The following is a 22,944-nucleotide window of genomic DNA, read 5'->3' as shown; positions in this document are numbered from 1 at the left end:
ATGTCACAACAGTATTGGTGTATGATAGTGTTTTGTTCCAGCACGTACAGTCATGCACTACATAATGTTTTTGTCAATGACAGACCACATATATGATGGTGGTCCCATAGGATTATAATACCATATTTTCATTGTACCTTTTCTATGTTTTGAAACACAAATAATTACCATTGTGTTACAACTGTCTATAATATTCAGTACAATAGCATGTTATACAGGTTTGTAGCCTAGGAGCAATATGCTCTATCATATAGCCTAAGTGTGTAATAGACTATACCATCTATATATAAGTTCACTCTATGATATTTGCACAACAACAAAATCGCGAAACTATGCTTTTCTCAGAATGTATCCCTATTGTTAAGAATGTGGGTATTTGTTATAAGGCTATATTACATTGTGAAACAGTGGAACTGTCTTAACCATTAAGACTACAGTTCGGTAGTATTAAGTATATCCACTTTATTGTACAATTAATCTCCAAAACTTTTTCAGCTTACAAAACTGAAACTCTATATCCATTAAACAGCAACATTCCATTTTTCACTCCCCCTGTCCCTGGCAACCACCATTCTACTTTCTGTCTCTATGAATTTGACTACTGTATGCACCCAATATGAGTGGAATCATACAGTATTTATCTTTTGGTGACTGGCTTCACTGAGCATAGTGTCCTCACACTTCAGGAGCATGTGGCAGAATTTCCTTATTTTTTAAGGTTGAGTAATATTCCACTGAATGGACATACCACATTTTGCTTATATATTTGTCCATTTATGTACACATAGGTTGCTTCCATGTTTCTGCAACTGTGAATCATACCAGGAACATGGGTATACAAATCTCTTCAAGATCCTTATTTCATTGCTTTTGGGTAAATACCCAGAAGTGGTAGATCATATTTTAATTCAGTTTTTCGTTTTTTGAGGAATTGCCATACTATTTTCCACACTGGCTGTACTATTTTACATTCCTATCAACAGGGCACAAGGGTTCCAATTTCTTCACATCCTTGCCAACACTTGTTATTTATTTGATAATAGCCACCCTAATGGGTTTAAGGTGGTATCTCATTATACTATTAATCTGACTCTGTCACTCAGGCTGGAGTGCAGTGGCATAATCTCAGCTCACTGCAACCTCTGCCTCCCAGGCTCAAGCAATACTCACAGCTCAGCCTCTCCAGCAGATGGGACTACAGGTGCACACCACCACGTCCAGCTAATTTTTGTATTTTTTGTAGAGATAGGGTCTCAATATGTTGCCCAGGTTGGTCTTAAACTCCTGGTTTCAAGCGATCCACCCGCCACTGCCTCCCAAACTGCTGGGATTACAGGCAAGAGCCACTGTGCCCAGCCTTTCTGATTTAGTCTTGGTCAGTGTTGTGTTTCTAGGAATTTGTCCATTTCATCTAGGTTACTCGAACTTAAGGCATACAATTTTTCATAATGTATTTCTTACAATTCTTATTTTGTATAGTCAGTAGTACAGTAATCCCCTCTTTCCCATGGTTTCATGTGCCTAGATTCAGTTACTTGTGGGAAATTCTGATCCAAAAATAGGTGAGTATAGTACAGTAACACATTTTGGTGGTGGGGGGGACCAGGGGGAGAGAAGAGAAGAGAGAACAAGAGCCAGAGTGAGCATGCACATGTGCTCACATTCATATAAATTTTCCTACAGTATACTGTTATAATCATTCTGTTTTATTATTTGTCATTGTTGGTAATCTTCCTGTGCTAAATTTCTAAAATAAACTTTATTGTAAGTATGTATGCATAGGAAAAAAATTTATATATATACATAGAGAGTTTGGTACCATCTGTGGTGTTTCAGGCATCCACTGGGGGTCTTGGAATATATCCCCTTGTGAATAAGGCAGGACTCCTATAACATCCCTACATTCATTCCTGATGTTAGTAATTTGAGTGTTCTTTTTTTCCTTTGTTCATCTAGCTAAAGGTTGGTCAAATTTCTTGATCTTTTTAATCAAGTTTTAGTTTCAATGATTTTCTCTATTGTTTTTCTAGTCTCATTTTGTTGATTTCAGCTCACATCTTTATTATTTCCTTCCTTCTGCTAGCTTTGGCTTTACATTATTTTCCTTTTTAATTTGTAAAGCTATGTTGTTGATCTGAGGTCTTGTTTACTAATGTAGTGTTTATAGCTATATTTCCCCTCAGCACTGCTTTCACTGCATCCCCTAAGTTTTGGTATGTTTGTATTCAACTCTTAGCATTTTCTAATTTCCCTTGTAATTTCTTCTTTGCTCCACTAGTTGTTTAACTTCCATGATCCTGTAAATTTTCCAGTTTTACTTATTACTAATTTCTCAAGTCATCCAGCTGTGGTCAGAGAGGACACTTTATATGGTATTTATCTTTCAAAATGGAATAAGATTTAATCTTTGTCCTAATATATGATCTATCCTAGAAAATGTCCCATGTGTACTTGAGAAAAATGTATATATTATAGTCTGGTACAGTGTTCTGTATATGTCTTTTAGTTGGTATACTGCGTTAAGTTCTCTGTTTCTTATTTCTGTCTGGTCTATTACTGTAAAGGGGCATTAAATTATTATTGTAGAACTGTCTATTTCTCCTTTCAATTCTGTTTTTGTTTTATATTATTTTGATGGTCTTAGTATGTAAATGTTTATAACTGTTACAGTCTTCTTGCTGCAGTGAACCTTTTATTAATACACAATGTCCTTATTTGTCTCTTAAAATCTTCTCTAACTTAAAGTCTATTTTCTCTGATATTACTATAACTAACCCTGCTCTCTTTTGGTTGCTATTTGCATAAATATTTTCTTCCACTCTTTCACTTTCAATCTGTTTGTTGTCTTTGGATCTAAAGGGTCATATAGACAGCGTGTAGTTGATCATGTTTTTTATTTTGCTGTCAACCAGGCAGGAGTGCAGTGGCGCAATCTTGGCTCACTGCAACCTCTGCTGCCCAAGTTCAAGCAAGTCTCCTGCCTCAGCCTCCCGAGTAGCTGGGATTACAGGCACCTGCCACCGTGCACAGCTAATTTTCGTAGTTTTAGCAGAGATGAAGTTTTACCATCTTGGCCAGCCTGGTCGTGAACTCCTGACTTCGTGATCCATCAGCCTCAACCTCCCAGAGTGTTGGGATTACAAATGCGAGCCACTGCACCTGGCCTGATCATGTATTTTTAATTCATTCTGTCAGTCTCTATCTTTCAATTGAAGAGTTTATTTACATTTAAAGTAATGACTGATAAGGAAGAACTTACTTCTTTTTGCTATTTTCTATGTGCCTTATTAGCATTTTTGTCCCTCATTTCTTGCATCACTGTCTAGTTTATCATGGTTTAATTTTTCTTTTTCCTTTTTTTTTTTGAGACAGTCTCTCACTCTGTCACCAGGCTGGAGTGCAGGGGTGTAATCTTGACTCACTGCAACCTCCACCTCCTGGGTTCAAGAGATTCTCCTGCCTCAGCCTCCCGAGTAGATGGGACTACAGGCCCATGTGACCAGGCCCAGCTAATTTTTGTATTTTTAGTAGAGACTGGGTTTCACCATGTTGGCCAGGGTGGTCTTGATCTCTTGACCTCGTGAGACACCCGCCTCAGCCTCCTAAAGTGCTGGGATTACAGGCGTGAGCCACTGTGCCTGGCCTAGTTGATTTTTCATAGTGAAATGTTTGATTTTTTTTCGTATTTCCTTTTCTGTATTTCTATAGATATTTTTTTGTGGTTATCATCTGGATGATATCCTGAAGTTATAACACTATAATCTGACCTTACACTAGCTTAACTTCAGTAACATACAAAAACTCTATTCTTTTGCAGCTCTGTCTTCACCACTTTCAGTTGCTGATGTCACAAAATTACATCTTTATATTCTATATGACCAAAAAATTGAGCAAATATTCTTTGAAATCCATTAGTCTACAGAAAAATCTGCAATTACAAACCAGTTACAATACTACTAGCTTTTAGGCTAATTGTGTTCTTAAACATGTATCATTTTCTTAAATCATGTAGAAAACAAAAAGCAGAATTACAAACTGTTACAATAATTCTAATTTTTATAATTGCTCATGCATTGGCTTTTACTAAGATTTTTATTTCTTCATACAGCTTAGAGGTATTGTCCAGTATGCTTACAATTCACTTCAGAGGACTCCCTTAAGCATTTCTTGCAGTGCAGGTCTAGTGGTAAATAGCAAAGCTAACTCCCTTAGCTTTTGTTTATTTGGGCATGTTTAAATTTCTCCCTCATTTTATCCCCTCTTTTTACTGCTGGAAAACTAATTTTTTTTTCTTTCTCTCTTTCTTTAAGAGACAAGGACTTGGTATTTTGCCAGGCTGAATTTAAACTCCTGCGCTCAAGTGACTCTCCTGCCTCAGCCTTCCAAGTAGCTAGGACTATAGGCACACACCATCACACCTGCTATCTCCTTCTCTCTTGAAGGACATTTTTGTCAGACATAGGATTGGGTTTTTACTGAGATGAGGTCTTGTTATGTTGCCAAGGCTGGTCTTAAACTCCTGGCTTCAAATGATCCACCTGCCCCAGCCTCCTGAGTAGCTGAGATTACAGGTGCAATGCCACCATGCCTGGTTCCACAAATACGGGAATCTTGGTTGACAGTTCTTTCCTTTTAGCGTTTTGAATATATTGGCCCAATACCTTCTGGCTTCTAAAGTTTCTGACAAGAAATCTGTTGATAATTACATTGAGGATTCCTTTCATATGATAAGCTGCTTCTGATTGCTTTCAGGACACTCTATATGTCTTTTGAAAGTTGATTATATCTGTGAATCTCCCTGATTTTATCTTATTCGGAGTTCATTAAACTTCTCACGTTTATATTCATGTCTTTCATCAAATTTGGGAAGTTTTCGGCCATTATCTCTTTGATTATTCTCTCTGCTCCTTTTTTCTCCTGGCACTCTCAAAATGTGTATTGAGGTCCGCCTGATGTGTCCCACAGTTCTCTTAGGCTCTGTTCACTTCAATCTTTTTTCTTTCTGTTCTTCAAACTCAATCATATCCACTGTCCTATATTTAAGTTCACTGATTGTTCTGTTTGTGCAAATCTGCCTTTGAATCCCTCTAGTGAATTTTTCATTTCAGTTACTAAAGTTTCTAGCTCCATAATTTCTTTTTGGTTTCTTTTCAGGTTTTCTATTTCTTCATTGATATTTCTATTTTGTTCACTTATCTTTTTCTTAACTTTCCCCACATCGTCCTATCGTTATTTGAGTATCATTAAGGTAGTTGCTTTAAAGTCTTTGTGTAGTAGATCAGCCATCAAGTCTTTTTCAGGGACAGTTCCTGTTGATCTACATTTTTCCCTTGAAAAGGCCACATTTTCCTGTCTCCTTCTATGCCTTTTGTTTTTTTGTTGAAAACTGGACGTTTGAATTTACTGGTGTGGTAACTCAGGAAATCAGGTTCTTTTTTTCCTCATGGTTTGTTATTTGTTATTGTTATTTTTTATCGTTGTAGGCTATTTCTGTGCCAAGAATCCAGCCTGAGGTGGAAAAGTAAGGTCTTCTTAGGGTCTTTTCTAGCCTTGTACCTTTCCCTGAGCATGCACAGTCATCACTTTCTAATTTTTCCTGTATATGCAGCTTTTTCTGAATGTCCTAGTCTTTAATGTCTTGCTCCCAAAAGGAAAAAGAGAAAAGTTAAGGAGAAAGAGGGCACTGGCCCTTCAAGTCCCCTGGAAATCACTACAGCCAGAGGGGAAGGGACTTGCAACAACAATGGTCACCCACTTTTTGTCTGCCCCTCTGTGATAAGAAGCCATAATTGGAGTCAGAGAATCCTTTGTGCTCACTCTGGCTCCCACAAGTTGTGTATGGATTGCTCTAGGAACACATGTACAGCTGCCTGCCACGAGGCTTGGATGGGTAGAGGTATAGGAAGCTACTACTGTGTTAAGAGCTGAAATTAACCGAAATTAACAGCAATTTATCACTCAAGCCTTCCCTGGAACTTGCAGGCCTTTAGTAGACTCAAGAGTTTCAAAACAGTTATATTAGACATATCTGGCTAGTGTAATTGTTGTCTAGGTGGGGAGACAGATTCTTGGTGCTTCCTGCTCTGCCATCTTCCCCAAATCCTATCTCCATCCATAATGTTTTTGAAGGAAAAGGTACACAGAAGAGAAAAATATACCATTGTCTGGATTAGAAGACTGAAGGTAGCTTTTACATTTTCTTCCTTTTTTTTTTTGTTAAAGAGACAGGGTGTGTCTCATTGTGTTACCCAGGTTAAAGTGCAACAATGCGATCACAGCTCACTGTAGCCTCAAACTCCAGGCTCAAACGATCCTCCTGACTCAGGTTGACCAGTAGATGGGACTACAGGCATGTGCCACCATGCCTGGCTTGTATTTTCTTACTTTATAATTAACAAATATTACTTTAAAGAACCGTGGTTGAGGAGTCAATAACATTTATGTAATACAACAATTTGCAGAAATAGTTTTAAGACTTGATAAGCATTGTTAGAGCTAACTGTATGAGTATTTTAGGTTGCTGCTCTTGAAATAATAATGTTACCACTTACCAATCAATAATCAATGTTCTCATAATCCATTCAATTTCATTTTTTTATGTAAAATGGGGGCTTCTGGGAGAATTAAATAACATATTAAAGTGCTGAATTATTCCTTCTATCCCTCTATAGATTAGAGGAATACTATTAAGAAGAACAAGGGGCTAAGAACTGAACAGCAATATAAGCATTCCTGTATTAATCATTATTTGCCTATGAAGTACATGGAGTTCCCGTGTGACTGAACTGTTTTCAGCTAGGGTAATATTTTAATCTATGGGACACTAATTTACTTTACTATCTATTTTTATTATTCCTACCCCAATGTTGTTTTTCATTCTCAGTATCAGACAAGCTGAGAATATGTACCAAGCAATAAAGATAATATAAGTATAATACTTTTAAGTGATTGATTAAAAAGATTTATTTGATGAAAAAGAGCAGTTCTGTGTTGACTTTAGGAAACATTTTCTCCCAGCTAATGTCCTAATACTCAGTAAGTAAAACTGGAAAACAGTTTATATTGCTGTCAATATGTATAAGCCATATCTCCCACCATTACTTTTCCATATTAAATATAGAAAAAAGCAGAATCCCATGTGTCCCAGTGACTGTCAGAAATCCTCCCTCCTCATTAAATAAAAATTTAAATACCACATTAGGGCATTGTACAGAAATAACTTTTGCAGTATATAATCTCATTTTCTTTAATATCTTCTGTAAGAATTATATGGAACAGTTATTCGACTCTAGATTAACTTTTTTTTATAACTTGTTATCTAAATAAATATTTCACAAATTACAGATGAAAAAGGATAGAGAATTAAGCTGAAAATCTAGTAACAGTAACCTAAATTGTTAGTGGTAAACATGTAGTAAATAATATAAAAACTTGAAAATCTGGTAAACTCTATGCAAAATTATAAAATGCATTTTTAGGACATTATACTTGTATAACTGCCAATCCTACCCTTTCCTTTAAACTTTCTTTAAAAACAAATAATTAACAGATTCATAGTAATGTGGTGTGAAATGGCAAGTAGACTTTTTTTTTTCTTTTTACTTTGGGACATACTAAGAGATTAAGGCAGTTAGGGGTTGAAATCAAAAGACAGAAAAATGACAAACCGAGGAAACAGAAACTAAGAATAGGATAGGAGAGCAAAAGTTATGAATAAACAGGAATTTCAAAAAGGAGAAAAGAAATAATAGGATGAAACAGATATATTAACTGTAGCTGAGGGCATGTGATTGGAGTTTTGTTAACAATAAGAGCACTTGGGTTAAGTATACAATTCCACCTTTCCTTGCAGGTAGCAGATTCTAAATTTTCTTGGTTGCTGGGAATTTTCCCATTCCTCAAGGGAATATAGGCTGGCCTCCAGTCCCTATAACCTAAACAGCTGAATTAAAATGAATGGACCTATGACATCAATACTTGTGAGAGCTTCCAATTTTCTTTTTTTTTTTGAGACGGAGTCTCGCCGAGGCTGGAGTGCAGTGGCGCGATCTCGGCTCTCTGCAAGCTGCGCCTCCCGGGTTCACGCCATTCTCCTGCCTCAGCCTCCCGAGTAGCTGGGACTACAGGCGCCCGCCATCTCGCCCGGCTAGTTTTTTTGTATTTTTAGTAGAGACGGGGTTTCACCGTGTAGACCAGGATGGTCTCGATCTCCTGACCTCGTGATCCACCCGTCTCGGCCTCCCAAAGTGCTGGGATTACAGGCTTGAGCCACCGCGCCCGGCCGAGAGCTTCAAATTTTCAATATGCATCTGAGCAGAGGGGACATCTATGCTCAGCTTTAGTAGATATGGAAAAATTGTTTTCCAAGTGTGTGCACACTTTACAACTTACATCAGCAATGTGTGAGATTACTTGTTGCTCCACGTCCTCACCTTGGTGCTTTTTTTTTCTTTTTTTTTTTTTCTTTTAAGCCATTCTGGTGGGTATATGGTGGTATCTCACTGAGGTTTAAATTTGCACTTCTCTGATGATTAATAGCATGAAGTACCTTTATTTATGTTTATTACCCATCTGAGCATCCTATTATGAAGCAGCAGTCAAATCTTCTGGCTTTTTCCCCCTTAATTGAACTTCCTAAACTTTTTGTTTTGATTTGTAAAAATCTCCGTCTTTTTGACATAGTATCTTGTTAAGTTACATCTCTTCGATTGGTTATATTAGTTAATATGATTAGCTATCTAAATATCTTCTTCCTTCACTATTCAATGTACAAGCTTCCCAATCCTTTTACCATCTTGGTAAAAGCGAAGCACCTTCTCAGACAGAAGAACCCACATGAAAAATCACTGACCTTTCCTCTCTCTCCAAGATTTATTTTTTGAAGTATTTAGGTGTAAACCAAAAATGAAATTCTAGGCACCCCACCAACTGGCTGAATGTACCCTCCTCCTGGCCAAGGGGACCCAACTAAACCTGAAAAACTAGTTCAGACCATGACTGGAAGAGAGGTGGGTCAGGCATGCCTCATTATACTATCCTCCCTTGGGAGTTCAGGCACAGAGCTGACCAGCATAACATTAAAATAGAGATTCTAAGACTAACAGAACAGACTCTACAGCAAGAAGATACCAAATTCCAGCCTGACTCTAGTATAGTATAGTAGGGCCCTGAAAGAAACCGAAGTATTTTATACCAAAACATATTTCTTTGACATATTTTGAAATGGCCCCGCAAAATTGTCTCTTATAGGGGAAATTTACTTCCTATAGAGAATAGAGAGCCTTTCCCTATCCAGGTCTTTTTCTAATTCTGAAGAGACTGAGTCTAGAGCCTTTTCAGGATCTGTATAAGAAACATTTGCCTTCTACTGCCTCTGGTGGGGCAGCCACCCATGAGACTTCATTTACGTAAGAAATAACCTTGGTCTCCACAATCCCTTATCTTAACCCAACCACTTCTTTCTATTGATTCTAAGCCTTTAGATAATAACTCAACAAATTGCCGATCAGAAAATCTTTGAATCTCCCAATGACACTGTAAGCTTCCCACCCCTTCCAAGTTTTCCTGCTTTTCTGGACTGAACTAATGTATGTCTCACATGTACTGTTGATGTTTTATGTCTCCTAAAACATAACCCAAGCTGTAACCCAACAAACCTTGGGCACATGTTCTCAGGACCTCCTAGGGCTATGTCATGGGTCATGATCCATAACCTTGACAAAATAAACTTCTAATGTCTCAGATGCCAGTTTTCAAATACTGCAGGCAGGAAAAAATGACAAATATGAAGTTACTTATAAACGCTTGACAACTGAATTATTTTTATTCCAGAAGACTATAAAAACTAAAGGGGGTTGGTTGGTATCTTGCTTTCCTCTTTGATTTCACCAACCTCAAAAATGCTGGTAGTTTGATACTATCCACATTGTGGTGTTTTTAAAAAATTTACTAATGGTGTATGGATTACCGCATGCAATTTGGCAGTTAATTCCCATTATTAGGAACCAAATTCTTGATTTTAATGACTGAAACATCCAGAGATAACATGAAGTTTCTTTGCTGGTTAATAAAGGTCAGTTGTGATTCTATGTACTTATTTTTCTACAACTTGAGAAAATGGCAGAGCCCTGACTACTGTGAGAACTATGTAGTTGTCCTTCCCTCAAAATTTAAAACTCTTGAATGTAAAGAGGAAGTAAAATTTGATCCTCTGTCATCATCATATGATGCAAATAGGTAAATGGAGACTTGGTTCTAATACACCCATGAAATTACTTACATGAAATAAACACTCAAAATAATAAGTTATATTTGCATTCTTAAACACTTCCCATATTCATATTCAATCATATTCAAATGTAAAGCTAAGTTTTATATAATTTATAGAGCAGATAAGTATAGAAAGGGTATCTGTTAAAATCTAATACTGATTTAAAATGGCACACACCAACAGTATGACTTTATATAACCTTGATATTTAAAAACTACTAAGAGTTAATAATTCTGCCATCTAGCTATTTTAGAAGTTTCCTAAGATTATGTCAAATTTAAGACAAAAAAATGAAAGTGTCAACTAAGTAGAAACTGCTCCTAAAATTAGAAAAAAAAGCAGCAAATCAAACTGACTCTGACAGAGCACGGGGGAAATATTTCATTATGGCAAAAGCAACAAAATTTTTAAAAGATCTCTAAAGTGGGTCTTGAGCTTCACTTAGATGGCTCAATAATGCGGTTCTCTCAGTAAAAGACTTTTTTCACACTTCATTTTATTTCAAGTAAAATATATGTTCCTTTCAAAAATTGTTTTCCATATAATTTCCTCAAAAAGAAATCTCTAAGCTTCTCAGGTTGTGAATGAACCTTTCTTTCAAAGTTCATTGATGCTTCACACATGAATTCGGCCTTCACAAAGGGTAAGAACAATTCTACAAATATTAAATGACAAGACAATTGCCTCTAGATTCCCACTACAGAAAATCAACATCTCTAAAAATTACCATTTGGATTCTTCCTCCCTAATTTTATATTTTCATATGAATCTTTGTGTCATGGATAATTTCCACAATGTGGGGAAAGTCTGTGTGGCCCACAGGCACTAACACTGTAGGATCTACTAAGGTAGATCCTAAATCTTACGGACATAAGAATGTCATATGATTACCATAAACTCTGTCAGAGGCAAGAAACTTAACTTTTTCAAGATGATTTTTAAATCTGCTAGTGTCAGGAAAGCCTTCTTGCTTGTTTTAGGGATTTGAGGGGTTGAAGTGGGGGAGTACTTTTTTTTCACAGTAAGCAGAAACTTTGTTTAATCAAAATCACATGTATTCTAGTTGTAGAAGATTCTGAAAATAATCCTATAATTAAAAAAAAGTATCAAAAGATGGTTTATTATATATCTTTGATAAATTATATAGAAAATGCTCACAGAGCCCTTTGACAATAGGCACCTCTTTACTACAAAAATGTTAGCTTAACTTTATACAATCTTAACTTTAACTCACATAGCTTTCAGTTTTTTTAAAGAACTTTTACAAACACTATCTCATTTGAACTCAAGACAGCATGAAAGACGGCTAAGATATTTAAAACAAAACCCTATCTTTAAAAATAATTTAGTGTTGTCTCAAAATCATAAGGAGAAATGCAGAATATTAATGGATTCCACAGAATAAAGCCAGCACATTATTCCTAAATAAAATTACTGGTCTGGTATACATATGTCCTTTTCTATGTTATAAATTGAAATAGAATTTTTGAATTTAAGAATGACCTTGGGAATAACTTTTTTCTGCAGGGGCTGCTGTATAATGTCCCATTGAATTATGTGATTTCTAATACATTGAGAATATTTAAATCATACAGTCATTTCGTTAAAACTTTTCTTGTAGTGAGCAAGCCATTCTAGAATGGATACCAAGGAGGTCAAAAACAGTAAAGCTAGACAGAAAGTATTCTGTCAGTAATCACTGTAATACAAACCATGAGGATTTTAAGGGTGAAAAGCCTTCAACTATCACAAATTTCTCCCATAAAATCTGTTTTACAATACTCTAAATTATTTCAAATAAAAAATTTGCATGCCCAATGTTTTGCTGATTCCTACAAAGACGTTTAATTAGAATATGTCTGAGTCTTTAAGAAGTTATGGTCTAAATAATATAGTTGTGAGGAACAAACAGAAAATATGAGAATACCGTGATTCACGAAGCCCATGATTTATGTCAACAAAACATAATTCACAGAAATACATACTTAAATTGCGTGCTGGTCAAAAGACCTGGTTCTTGGGTCAGAAAAGACCTAGGTCTGAATGCTGGCTTCTTCACTAACTAGTTGATTGACCTTGGACAAATTATTTCACCTCTCTATGCCCCAATTTCCTAATCTGTAAAAATAGGATAATAATGCTAATCTCATAAAAGTGAGGAAAAAATGAGATAATATATATGAAGTGTTTATTATATTAGGCATACATGAATCCTCAAAACTGTTAGCTATCTTCATCACCATCACCATTACTATTGTTTAGAAGTCCTGTAAAATAAAACTCATTTTGCTTGCACACGTGTATGTATGAGAAAGCGAGCGAGCAAGTGGAGGGTGCGTGAATGTGCATGGGTGAAATAGATCAATACAAAGAATTTATCATCAGCATAAGGGTCTCCTGGGAAGGAAGGAAAAGAAATCCCCAACCTCTTCCTCCAGATGTTGAAAATAACTGAAACGTTCCAGGTAAGCACTAACAAAAGGCCAACAAGAAGAGGTATTAAAAGCCCATCCAATGGCATCAGAACAGAAAAGTACAGGTCTACTAATAGCAAGTGGTGCACTGATGAAGTAACTATGAAATGAACTGAATAAACTGGTATGATGGATGCCAAGGCTAACCGCAAAGGGTAATACTCTTGGTTTATCATGGATAGGTTATTTTGTTTGCTTATTTTTGTCAGGGGGTGCTGAGGGTATGGTAACGCATACTGTAAACTATCATTTTTTTCCTCTTTTAAATAACTTACCAAGGCCACTCAGCTAGTATTAGGTTGGTGCTAATGTAACTGCAGTTTTTGCATTGTTGAAATTTGTCATTTGATACTGGATTACATTCTTAAATAAATGTGGTTATATTATACATTATTTTAATGTGCATTTCTTGCTTTATGTTTTTTGCTAATGTTATTACTTGCTGTTTATATCTATTTTAGACTATGAAAATTGATGTTAGACAAAAAGCAAATACAGCAAATTCAAATGATTTTCTTATTTGAGTGCAAAAGGGGTCATAAAGCAGCGGAGACAACTTGCAACATCAACAACGCACTTGGCCCAGGAACTGCTAACGAACGTACAGTGCAGTGGTGTTTCAAGAAGTATGCAAAGGAGATAAGAGCCTTCAAGACGAGGAGTGTAGTAGCTGGCCATCAGAAGTTGACAACGACCAGCTAAGACCAATCATGGAAGCTGATCCTCTTACAACTACACAAGAAGTTGCCAAAGAACTCAATGTCGACCATTCTACAGTTGTTTGGGATTTGAAGCTAATTGGAAAGGTAAAAAAACTCGATTAAGTGGGTGCCTCATGAGCTGAGTGAAAATTTTAAAAATCACAGTTTTGAAGTGTCATCTTCTCTTATTCTACGCAACAATAAAGAACCACTTCTCGATCAGATTGTGACATGTGACGAAAGTGGATTTCATACAGTAACTGGTGACCACCAGCTTAGTGGCTGGACCAAGAAGAAGTTCCAAAGCATTTCCCAGAGCCAAACTTGCACCAAAAAAAAGGTGCCAGTCTGATCCACTACAGCTTTCTGAATGCCGGTGAAACCATTCCATCTGAAAAGTATGCTCAGCAAATAGATGAGATGCACAGAAAACTGCAATGCCTACAGCCAGCACTGGTCAACAGAAAGGGCCCAATTCTTCTTCACAATGTCTGACTGTACGTTGCACAACCAATGTTTCAAAAGTTGAACAAACTGGGCTACGAAGTTTTGCCTCATCCACAATATTCACCTGACCTCTTGCCAACTGACTATCACTTCTTCAAGCAACTTGACAACTTTTTGCAGTGAAAATGCTTCCACAACCAGCAGGATGCAGAAAATGCTTTCCAAGAGTTTGAGAATCCCGAAGCACAGATTTTTATGCTACAGGAATAAACAAACTTATTTCTTATTGGCAAAAATGTGTTGATTGTAATGGTTCCTATTTTGATTAATAAAGATGTGTTTGAGCCTAGTTAAAATGATTTAAAAATCATAGTCCAAAACCAGTTACTTTTGCACTAATCTAATATACAGTAGTGCCAGGATTCAAATCTACATTTGCCAGACTCCAGAATCCAGGACTGAAACAGTTACCAATATAATACACTGTCCTGTTTGACAATCCATAGGCAAAAAGAAAAATGAGCTTATATTTATCTTGCATAGGTATAGCAGAACTCAGATTATACACCATAATTTGCAGGAGGTGAACTCATGGGAATTGTTCATAAATAATCAGTTTATTAATGGTAACAGATAGACAAGTGAATTAACACAAAATCAAATACTCAGAAATCATGAACTAAATAAAAGACAGTACAGTCTCAGGCAAATTACTTAATTTTAATCTAAACCTGTTTCCTCTTCTGCAAAATAATACTCTATTTTTCAGGATAGCAGGGAGAAAATAAAACACATAAAGCACTGAATACAATGATTACTACTTGGTGATTCTCAGTAAGTGGTAGCTCCTATCATTATCATCATTATGCCTGTACAGTTTTAGAGTATCAAGACAGTAATGCATACTTAAATAGTAAAATTACTAAACTTAGCTTCTACAGTCAATATTCCTTAATGATACTGAAGAATGAATCAAGAAACATCTCACTAGCCCTGGTCTATGGGGAAAAAAAAACAATGATAACATTTGAAATTTCTCTCTCTTACATATTAAATGACTCAATAATTTACTTTTAGAATTCATATTCTAAATACAAATTCACTTAAATATTCACTGATAGGCTGCTCAGTTGGCATACATCACATATTTTACTTTAGTACATTAAATAATATTAACAACAACTAACAAAGATTTCTCCTTGTCTACGAATAAACTATCTTTAAAAATAAGAAATGGTGGCTGGGTGCAGAGGCTGACACCTATAATCCCAGCATTTTGCGAAGCTGACGAGGGCAGAACACTTGAGTTCAGGGGTTCAAGATCAGCCTGGGCAACATGGCAAAACCCTGTCTCTACCGAAAATACAAAAAATTAATTAGCCAGGTATGGTGGTGCATGCCTGTAGTCCCAGCTACTTGGGAGGCTAAGGTGAGAGGATCATTTGAGCCCAGGAGGCAGAGGCTGAAGTGAACCGAGATCACACTCTATGCTGGGTGACAGAGTGACTTCATCTCAAAAAAAAAAAAAAAAAAACAGAAAGGGCAAGTTTGTACAAGGCATCACAACCCTGCAGTTGAGTATTTTTTTCAAGAACTAAAAATCACTCGAATTTGTTATCTCAGCTTAAGTCCCACTGTTCTGAGAGAGACCCAAAGATTAAATCTATCCATTGTCAAAGATGTAAAGAAATCAACAGTATAAGAGAAATACATGTTTCATGCATTAATCTTCACTAAAGGAAGAAAACACAAAACAGGAACCTTGCAAAGGAACTGTCATTGGACTTAACAGAGAAAAGTGAGCAAAATAAAATACGTTTAATTAAAACAGAAAAAAACTTGCCCTGTAATAAAAAGCAACTGATTAAGCCCTTAAAGGTCATCTCCATTAAAAATATAGAAATTAATTCTACTTAATAACATCTTTAATCACTAGTGAGATGGCTGGCCTTGATTAAATAACATGAAACAGGATGTTCTCCTTATATGCACATTTAGCTTCTCTCACCTAATGTAAAACTCTTCATCCAGAAACAAGATGGTATAATTTAGTGAATTTAGTTGAGACTCCAAATCTCTTGCTTTTCCTATATGCCATAAATGGGCAAATATATCAGTCATTCTGGTAAGAAACTTTGCATATTATCTCATTTATGTCTTACTACAACTTTGAGCGGAAGTACCAACATTGACAGCTGAGAATAAACACTAAGAAGAGGTTAATTACCACGGCCAAGCTCACACATGTCATACACGGCAGAGGCTGCATGTATGGCCTGGCTCCAGAGCATTGAGATTTTTTGAATACCAGGTCATTTCTCTTTTAAATAATAGAAAAACAATAATTTTTTTCCATATTTAGACTTTTCTGAAGTAACATTGCCAAGATAACTAAGACTTAGAAAATGTTTTAAAAACTTAACACTAAAGTTTAAATATATAGTCCTAAAGCTAAAACAAAAAAAGACAGGTAACAGTCAATTTTATTTAGGCTGGTAGAAATCTTAATAAACCAAGAAAGAAAAGCTAATACGACTGGATAAAGTAGTATGCAATCTCAGGTGAGACTGGTTTTTCTTGGGTGTATGGGTGTAGGGGTGTGTGTGTGTGTGTGTTGTGTTTTGTGCTTGTTAAAAATAACCAAAACAGTACCTGAGATTTCACAATCACATACTTCTTTATCAATTGTGTTAGTTTTTCTTTTTCAGGCCAGACTGGTTTTTCTCGGGTGTAGGGGTGTAGGGGTGTGTGTGTGTATGTTTTGTGCCTGTTAAAAATAACCAAAACAGTCATAGTGTTTCAACTACAACTCTGTGAAACTCAAACGAACAAGTATAGGCAAGTATGCAAACAAGCAAAACTTCTCTAAAGTCATACTCAAGAATGGTATGGTGGATTTAGAACTTTCTCTGTTCTTTGTTTTATCATGGTATTACTAAATTAGCTAATAATACATATTTATTAATATATTTCTTTAGTCTACTTAATATTTATTAACAGAAGTCAAAGACAAGCTTTAACTTATATGAATGTACCTTATATATTTATATAATAAGACTTTCTACAGGTTTATCATTAGATAGCCTCACATTTACAAAGAATAACTGATTTACAAATGTTCGTACTAAGAATTTACCCAAAGAGTTATAACAAAAATAAACACTGAAGCTTTTACAAGTTAGGGTTTTACAATCCAATGTTATTTCAAAAATCCTTTTCTTTAGATCATAAAAAAGGTATTTATTATGAAGCAAATCATAAATAAAAAATCAAAATATGTTTTATGAAAAAGGGCATATTTTTGTTTTAGTTAACAAGGAACAATATTTATCTTTTCTTTTTTTGAGACGGAGTCTTGCTCTGTCGTCCAGGCTGGAGTGCAATAGTGCAATCTCGGCTCACTGAAACCTCCGCCTCGCAGATTCAAGCAATTCTACTGCCTCAGCCTCCTGAGTAGGTGGGATTACTGGTGCTCGCCACTAAGCATAGCTAATTTTTGTATTTTTAGTAGAAAGGGGGTTTCACCATGTTGGCCAGGCTGGTCTTGAACTCCTGACCTCAGTTGATCCACCTGCCTTGGCCTCCCAAAGTGCTGGGAATACAGGCATGAGCCACCACGCCCAGTCGAATAATATTTATCATAGCAAATACCCTTAGTACGACTAAAGTGTTAAAGATAAAATTATTTCAAAAATTTACATATGAACTGCTTTAATCTTTACCACCCAAGTAATGTTCAATGTTTCAGTAACTAATGTCACATGTCAATATTTTTTTAAGGCATTGTCAACAATCTCTTATCTAGTCCTCCATTGACAGGTAAACATCAGGGATCTTACCTTGTGCTGTTCAATGGCATCTATCCATTGCTGTCTATGATCTGGATCCTGAGCACGAAGATACCAAACACTATCATTTACACTAATATCAAATCGACATTCATCAAAATCATGAGGCTGTGGAGAAAAAGTAGAAAATGAAAAGCAAAGCTAATTATATCCTTAGAAGTGTTATACCCCAAAGCCAAAACATGAACATACTCATTCTGTGCTAGTGGGAGACTTGTTACTTTTTATTTTTCTATTCACATAACTTATCTGAAGATGTCTCAGATAAGAATGTACAAAGGCACAGTTACCAAAAGCCAAATTTCACTCACTACTCTTACAAAAGAATTGTCACATATGCTACAAACATCTACTTCTAAAACAGAGCTAATATTTTCATCAAATGCTTTGAGTTAACTAGTGAGAACACCATGAAAAGGATAACTTTTTATTTACTTTTGAGGTGAGGGTCTTGCTCTACTGCCCACATTGGAGTGCAAAGGCAGGAACATAGGCTCACTCCAGCCTCAAACTCCTGGGCTCAGGTGATCCTCACACTTCCCAACTGGGACTACTGGCACACACCACCATGCCCTGCTAAATTTTTAAATTTTTTTAAAGATGGAGCCTTGCTGGCCAGGCGCGGTGGCTCACGTATGTAATCCCAGCACTTTGGGAGGCCAAGGTGGGTGGATCACGAGGTCAGGATTCACGACCAGCCCAGCCAAGATGGTGAAACCCTGTCTCTACTAAAAATACAAAAATTAGCTGGGCATGATGATGGGTGTCTGTAATCCCATCTACTTGGGAGGCTGAGGCAGAGAATTGCTTAAACCCGGGAGGCTGAGGTTTCAGTGAGCCAAGATCGCGCCGCTCTCCAGCCCGGGTGACAGAGCGAGACCTACGTCTCAAAAAGAAAAGAAAATAAAGCAAAAAGATGGAGCCTTGCTATGTTGTCCAGGCTGGTCTCAAACTCCTGGCCTCAAACAATCCTCCCACCTTGGCCTCTCATGTTGCTGCGGTTACAGGCACGAGCTACTGTGCCAAGCTAAAAGCAGAATTCTTTTTTAAGGCCAAAATAAGTTTTAGAATATAGATTTACTACTTTTTTCTTACTTCATTATTCAAAAGTAAATGCCCATTAATAATTTTATTTCATTATTCTTGATATCTTATTTCTCAAATCTTATGAAATTTAACAAAGCAAGGTAAAAATAATGTTAACATTTCCCTTTAAGTATCTAAAATTAACTTTCAGGCTTTTACATGTCTTTGATAGTAACAACCAAGAGCACTTCTAGCTAAAGGAAAAAATAAAATGAATATTACATAAGATCTATGTGAGCTATCTACAGAATACTCTGCATTAAGGTGTAAACATTTAGTGAAAATGTCAACTTTTTGATTCAGTGCTCTTGACTCTTAAGAATATATAAAATGAGTGTTTTACATCCTTGTTTTTAATCTCAACAAATGAATTATAATATGACAGGAATACATTACATTTCCCACCTCTTTTTCCATCAGATACAGTAGAGTCAATCAATATCCTCTCCTGAAAAGATTCTTAACCTTGGAGGGAAAAGAATCCGCTCTGGGCAACATACCAGCGAACTTATTTGCTCAACAGAATTTACATCTTGCACTCCTCCCAGGGTTTATTGTTTATTCTCTCCCTCCCTTAACAACATCCACTTTTTATCTCGTCAGTTTATTTAGCAAAAACAATACAAACTAATTCTACCATTTTCTTTAGGCTATGAAACAACTTCTCTTTTAAGATTAAGATAAGAAATCATGGTTCTGACTGATTAAAGGATCCAAGTTAAATTTCCTGAATCAGTATGTGCTAGACAATAATAAGACTACAGTGAGAAGTAGAGTGTGCTAGAAAGAAGCAAAAGGGAAAAACAATGCATATCCTGCTTCAGTAATTATAAATACAGAAAGACATAAGCGATAACAAGCAACATTCATAAATAATGAAGATAAATTTAACTTAATTCTAAATATCCAGGCATCTTAAGAATCAAGTCTAATTATTGAGAATAGCTTCTTGGAGGAAATGAAACATATGCTATGTAAAGCAGGAGTCCTCAAACTCTGGGTCACAAACCAGTACCAGTCCATGGGCTGTTAGTAACTGGGCCACACAGCAGGAGGTAAGCAGCAGGCAAGCAAGCATTACTACCTGAGCTCTGCCTCCTGTCAGATCAGCAGCAGCATTAGATCCTCATAGGAGCAGGAACCCTACAATGAACTGTGCATACAAAGGATCTAGGTTGCTTGCTTGCTCCTTGTGAGAATCTAATGGCTGATGATCTGAGGTGGAAGAGTTTCATCCCAAAACCATCCCCACTTCCATGAAACTGGTCCCTGGTGCCAAAAAGATTGGGAAATGCTGATCTAAAGAACCAAATAAAGAAAGTAAAGCAGATGATCAGTCTCTTGCTATAAGTAGCCCAGGAGTTTTAAACTTTTACTTCATGATCATTCCCATTATATTTCCAGCCAGTATTTCTCAAAATGTTTTACATTTTGTACTGTTAAATATCCTTATTAAAGCTTTAGAAAAATAAAAAAACATATAGCTCACAATTCACCATTTTCTCTGGCAAACACCTTCCTATGCAGACAAGGGAGCCATTTCTACCATCAATGATCTGAAGCATAGGTGGCACAGAAGAGAAAAGCATGAATTGTAAGTGGTGTAGAAAGTCTGTGAATAACACAGAAGTTTTACATCTCAACAAAGTGGAAAAAAAACGAGAGAAGAGTTTGCAGGGCAAAGAAAATGACAGATTTGGTTAAGAGGATGTGTTATGCAATAAAGCTCACATCACTATATTACACACATGTATGTGCCCCAAACTTATAACAGATTGTTTCATTCAATAACCAATCCTGTCTTTATTAAAAATGTTGATATTTTGCTCATTACACAGTAATTTAGTCCTTTAAAAAATATTGCAATAAAATATTTATCTTGATTATTGAGCTTTTTCTTGCTTCCTTAAATTTTGTGATTGAGGTAAGTCCCTCACTGGTCTTGTCCTCCTTGCCTTGGTGCTGACAGGCAATTATCAGAAAGAAACAAATGTAGGATAGAGGCCAAAATTAGACGGAACACACTGAGAGGTGATAAATATAAGATATGACCTAAGGCAGCAATCCACAAACTTTTTGGCCCCAGGGATCGGCTTCATGGAAGACAGTTTTTCCACAGACAGGTTGCGGGGAATGGTTTCGGGATGAAACTGTTCCACCTTGATCATCAGGCATTAGATTCTCATAAGGAGTGTGCAACCTAGATCCCTCACATACACAGTTCATGATAGTGTTCACACTCCTATGAGGATCTAATGCTGCTGCTGATCTGACAGGAGGCAGAGCTCAGGAGGTAATGCTGGCTTGCCTGCCACTCATCTCCTGCTGTGCGGTCTGGTTCCATGGACCGGTACTGGTCTGTGGCCTGGGGTTTGGGGACCCCTCATCTAAAGGATAAAAAGACTAAAAAGTTTAAAGAAGAACTAAGGTGACAAGTGATGAAAAGAGGGCTGACAGAGCTAAGTTAAAAAACAAAACAAAACAAAACAAAAAACAGAGTTAAAATGGGGGAAGCAACAACAAAAAGCCAGGTTTAAAAAGTCATTGATAGCTCATGCCTGTAATCCCAGCACTTTGGGAGGCCAAGGTGGGCAGATCACGAGGTCAAGAGATCGAGACCATCTTATGCAACATGGTGAAACCCCGTCTCTACTACAAATACAAAAATTAGCCAGGCGTGGTGGCGGGCGCCTGTAGTGTCAGTTACTGGGGAGGCTGAGGCAGGAGAATGGTGTGAACCTGGGAAGTGGAGCTTGTAGTGAGCTGAGACATTGCCACTTGTACTCCAGCCTGGCGACAGAGTAAGACTCTGCCTCAAAAGAAAAAAAAAAAAAAAGGGATGGACATGTTAAACAGATTTGAGAAAAGCACAAAATGCAAGAAATATAATAATGTAGAGTATCAAAGGAGATAAAGCAGATAAAACACTTTAGCTGGTGTTTTCAAACATGAGAATATAACACACATAACAGAAAGACACACTATGCCCAGGAAAAACAGACACAGAAAGATCAATACGAATATATATTCTGTAAGGTTAATTAATTTCAAGAATAAAGGAAATGCTGTAGGACACTGTTTCTTAAGCTTTTTGCATTACCACACCCTGTACCCCCAAAATTAAATACTAAGGATAAGATTTTTGTCCATTAGAATTTTGGGGGCCATAAACCATTGTTTTATCTAAGATTTCACCCCTTCTCAAGAACCAAGTATCACCACCACTAAGAATGCATGCTACAGGAAAAAGACATACATAAAAAGGTGGGTTCCATATTTTCTCATGTCAACATTCACTGTTAAGGACAAAAATATTTCAAAAGGTGAATAAATCCATGGCACTTATATCCATTCCCTACCAAAATAACCTTATAGGAACAAAAGAAACATAAATGTCCAAAAGAAAAAGAAAAAACTTATCAGCAAAATTCACAATTGGAATGTGGTAAATTACTTAAAAGGTGTTACCAAAATACCAGGGGTTTGGTCTAGGTCCTGCTGCTCACAACACAGCAAGCCAATCACTGAGACAATGATTACTGCCAGGGAAGAAGGCTTTAATAGGGTGCTAAAGTTGAGATGGGAGGTCTCAAATCCATCTCCCTAACTAAAATTAGGGGTCTATAGAGCAGGGAAGAAATATAACCATGTGTGGAAACATAAGAATTACGGAGGGGTAAGGAAAAGGAGTTGCTCAATAGGAAGCAGGTGGTTGGTTAGGCACTTATGCCAGGTAAGAGTTCTGGCATTTCATTGTCCAGATGCAGTGATCTGGTAAGTTTTCAGTTCTTTGATACCACCCAGGAGGCCTGATGGTTGGCTTCCTGAGAAAGGAATTCAGATAAGACAAATGTAACTTTCTCAAGTTTCAAAACTGGAAAGGTCAAGAGCTAGGTTTATGCAAAAGAAACCATAAACATCAGTTCTATAGGAAAACTGGACCAGTTTCACAAGCCTGAGAAAACTGAAAATTAAAAATCTACAAGGGAAAAGAAGACAAAAGAATCAAGTCAATTTGCACGTAACACTGGAGAAGTAAAGGAACTGGGGGCATCAGGTAGCACTAGAGGTTAAGGCATGGATGGAGCTGAGACCAGAATTGGTCATTAAAAGGTGCA

At 36.7% G+C, this 22,944-nt stretch overlaps 1 protein-coding gene across 1 annotated transcript in view; it reads right to left on the bottom strand.

The window, feature by feature from the left end:
• COL4A3BP (collagen, type IV, alpha 3 (Goodpasture antigen) binding protein) overlaps window positions 1-22,944 on the bottom strand; it is a 152,747-nt gene that overhangs the window by 71,799 nt on the left and 58,004 nt on the right. Inside the window, exon 4 of the mRNA XM_011959236.1 lies at window positions 17,732-17,848. Coding sequence (XP_011814626.1) covers window positions 17,732-17,848 — 117 coding nt within the window. The remainder of the gene's footprint in view (window positions 1-17,731; window positions 17,849-22,944) is intronic.

Source organism: Colobus angolensis, unplaced genomic scaffold (assembly GCF_000951035.1).
Source record: "Colobus angolensis palliatus isolate OR3802 unplaced genomic scaffold, Cang.pa_1.0 Scaffold49, whole genome shotgun sequence".
NCBI lineage: Eukaryota > Metazoa > Chordata > Mammalia > Primates > Cercopithecidae > Colobus > Colobus angolensis.
This window is presented reverse-complemented; position numbering and strand designations above follow the sequence as displayed.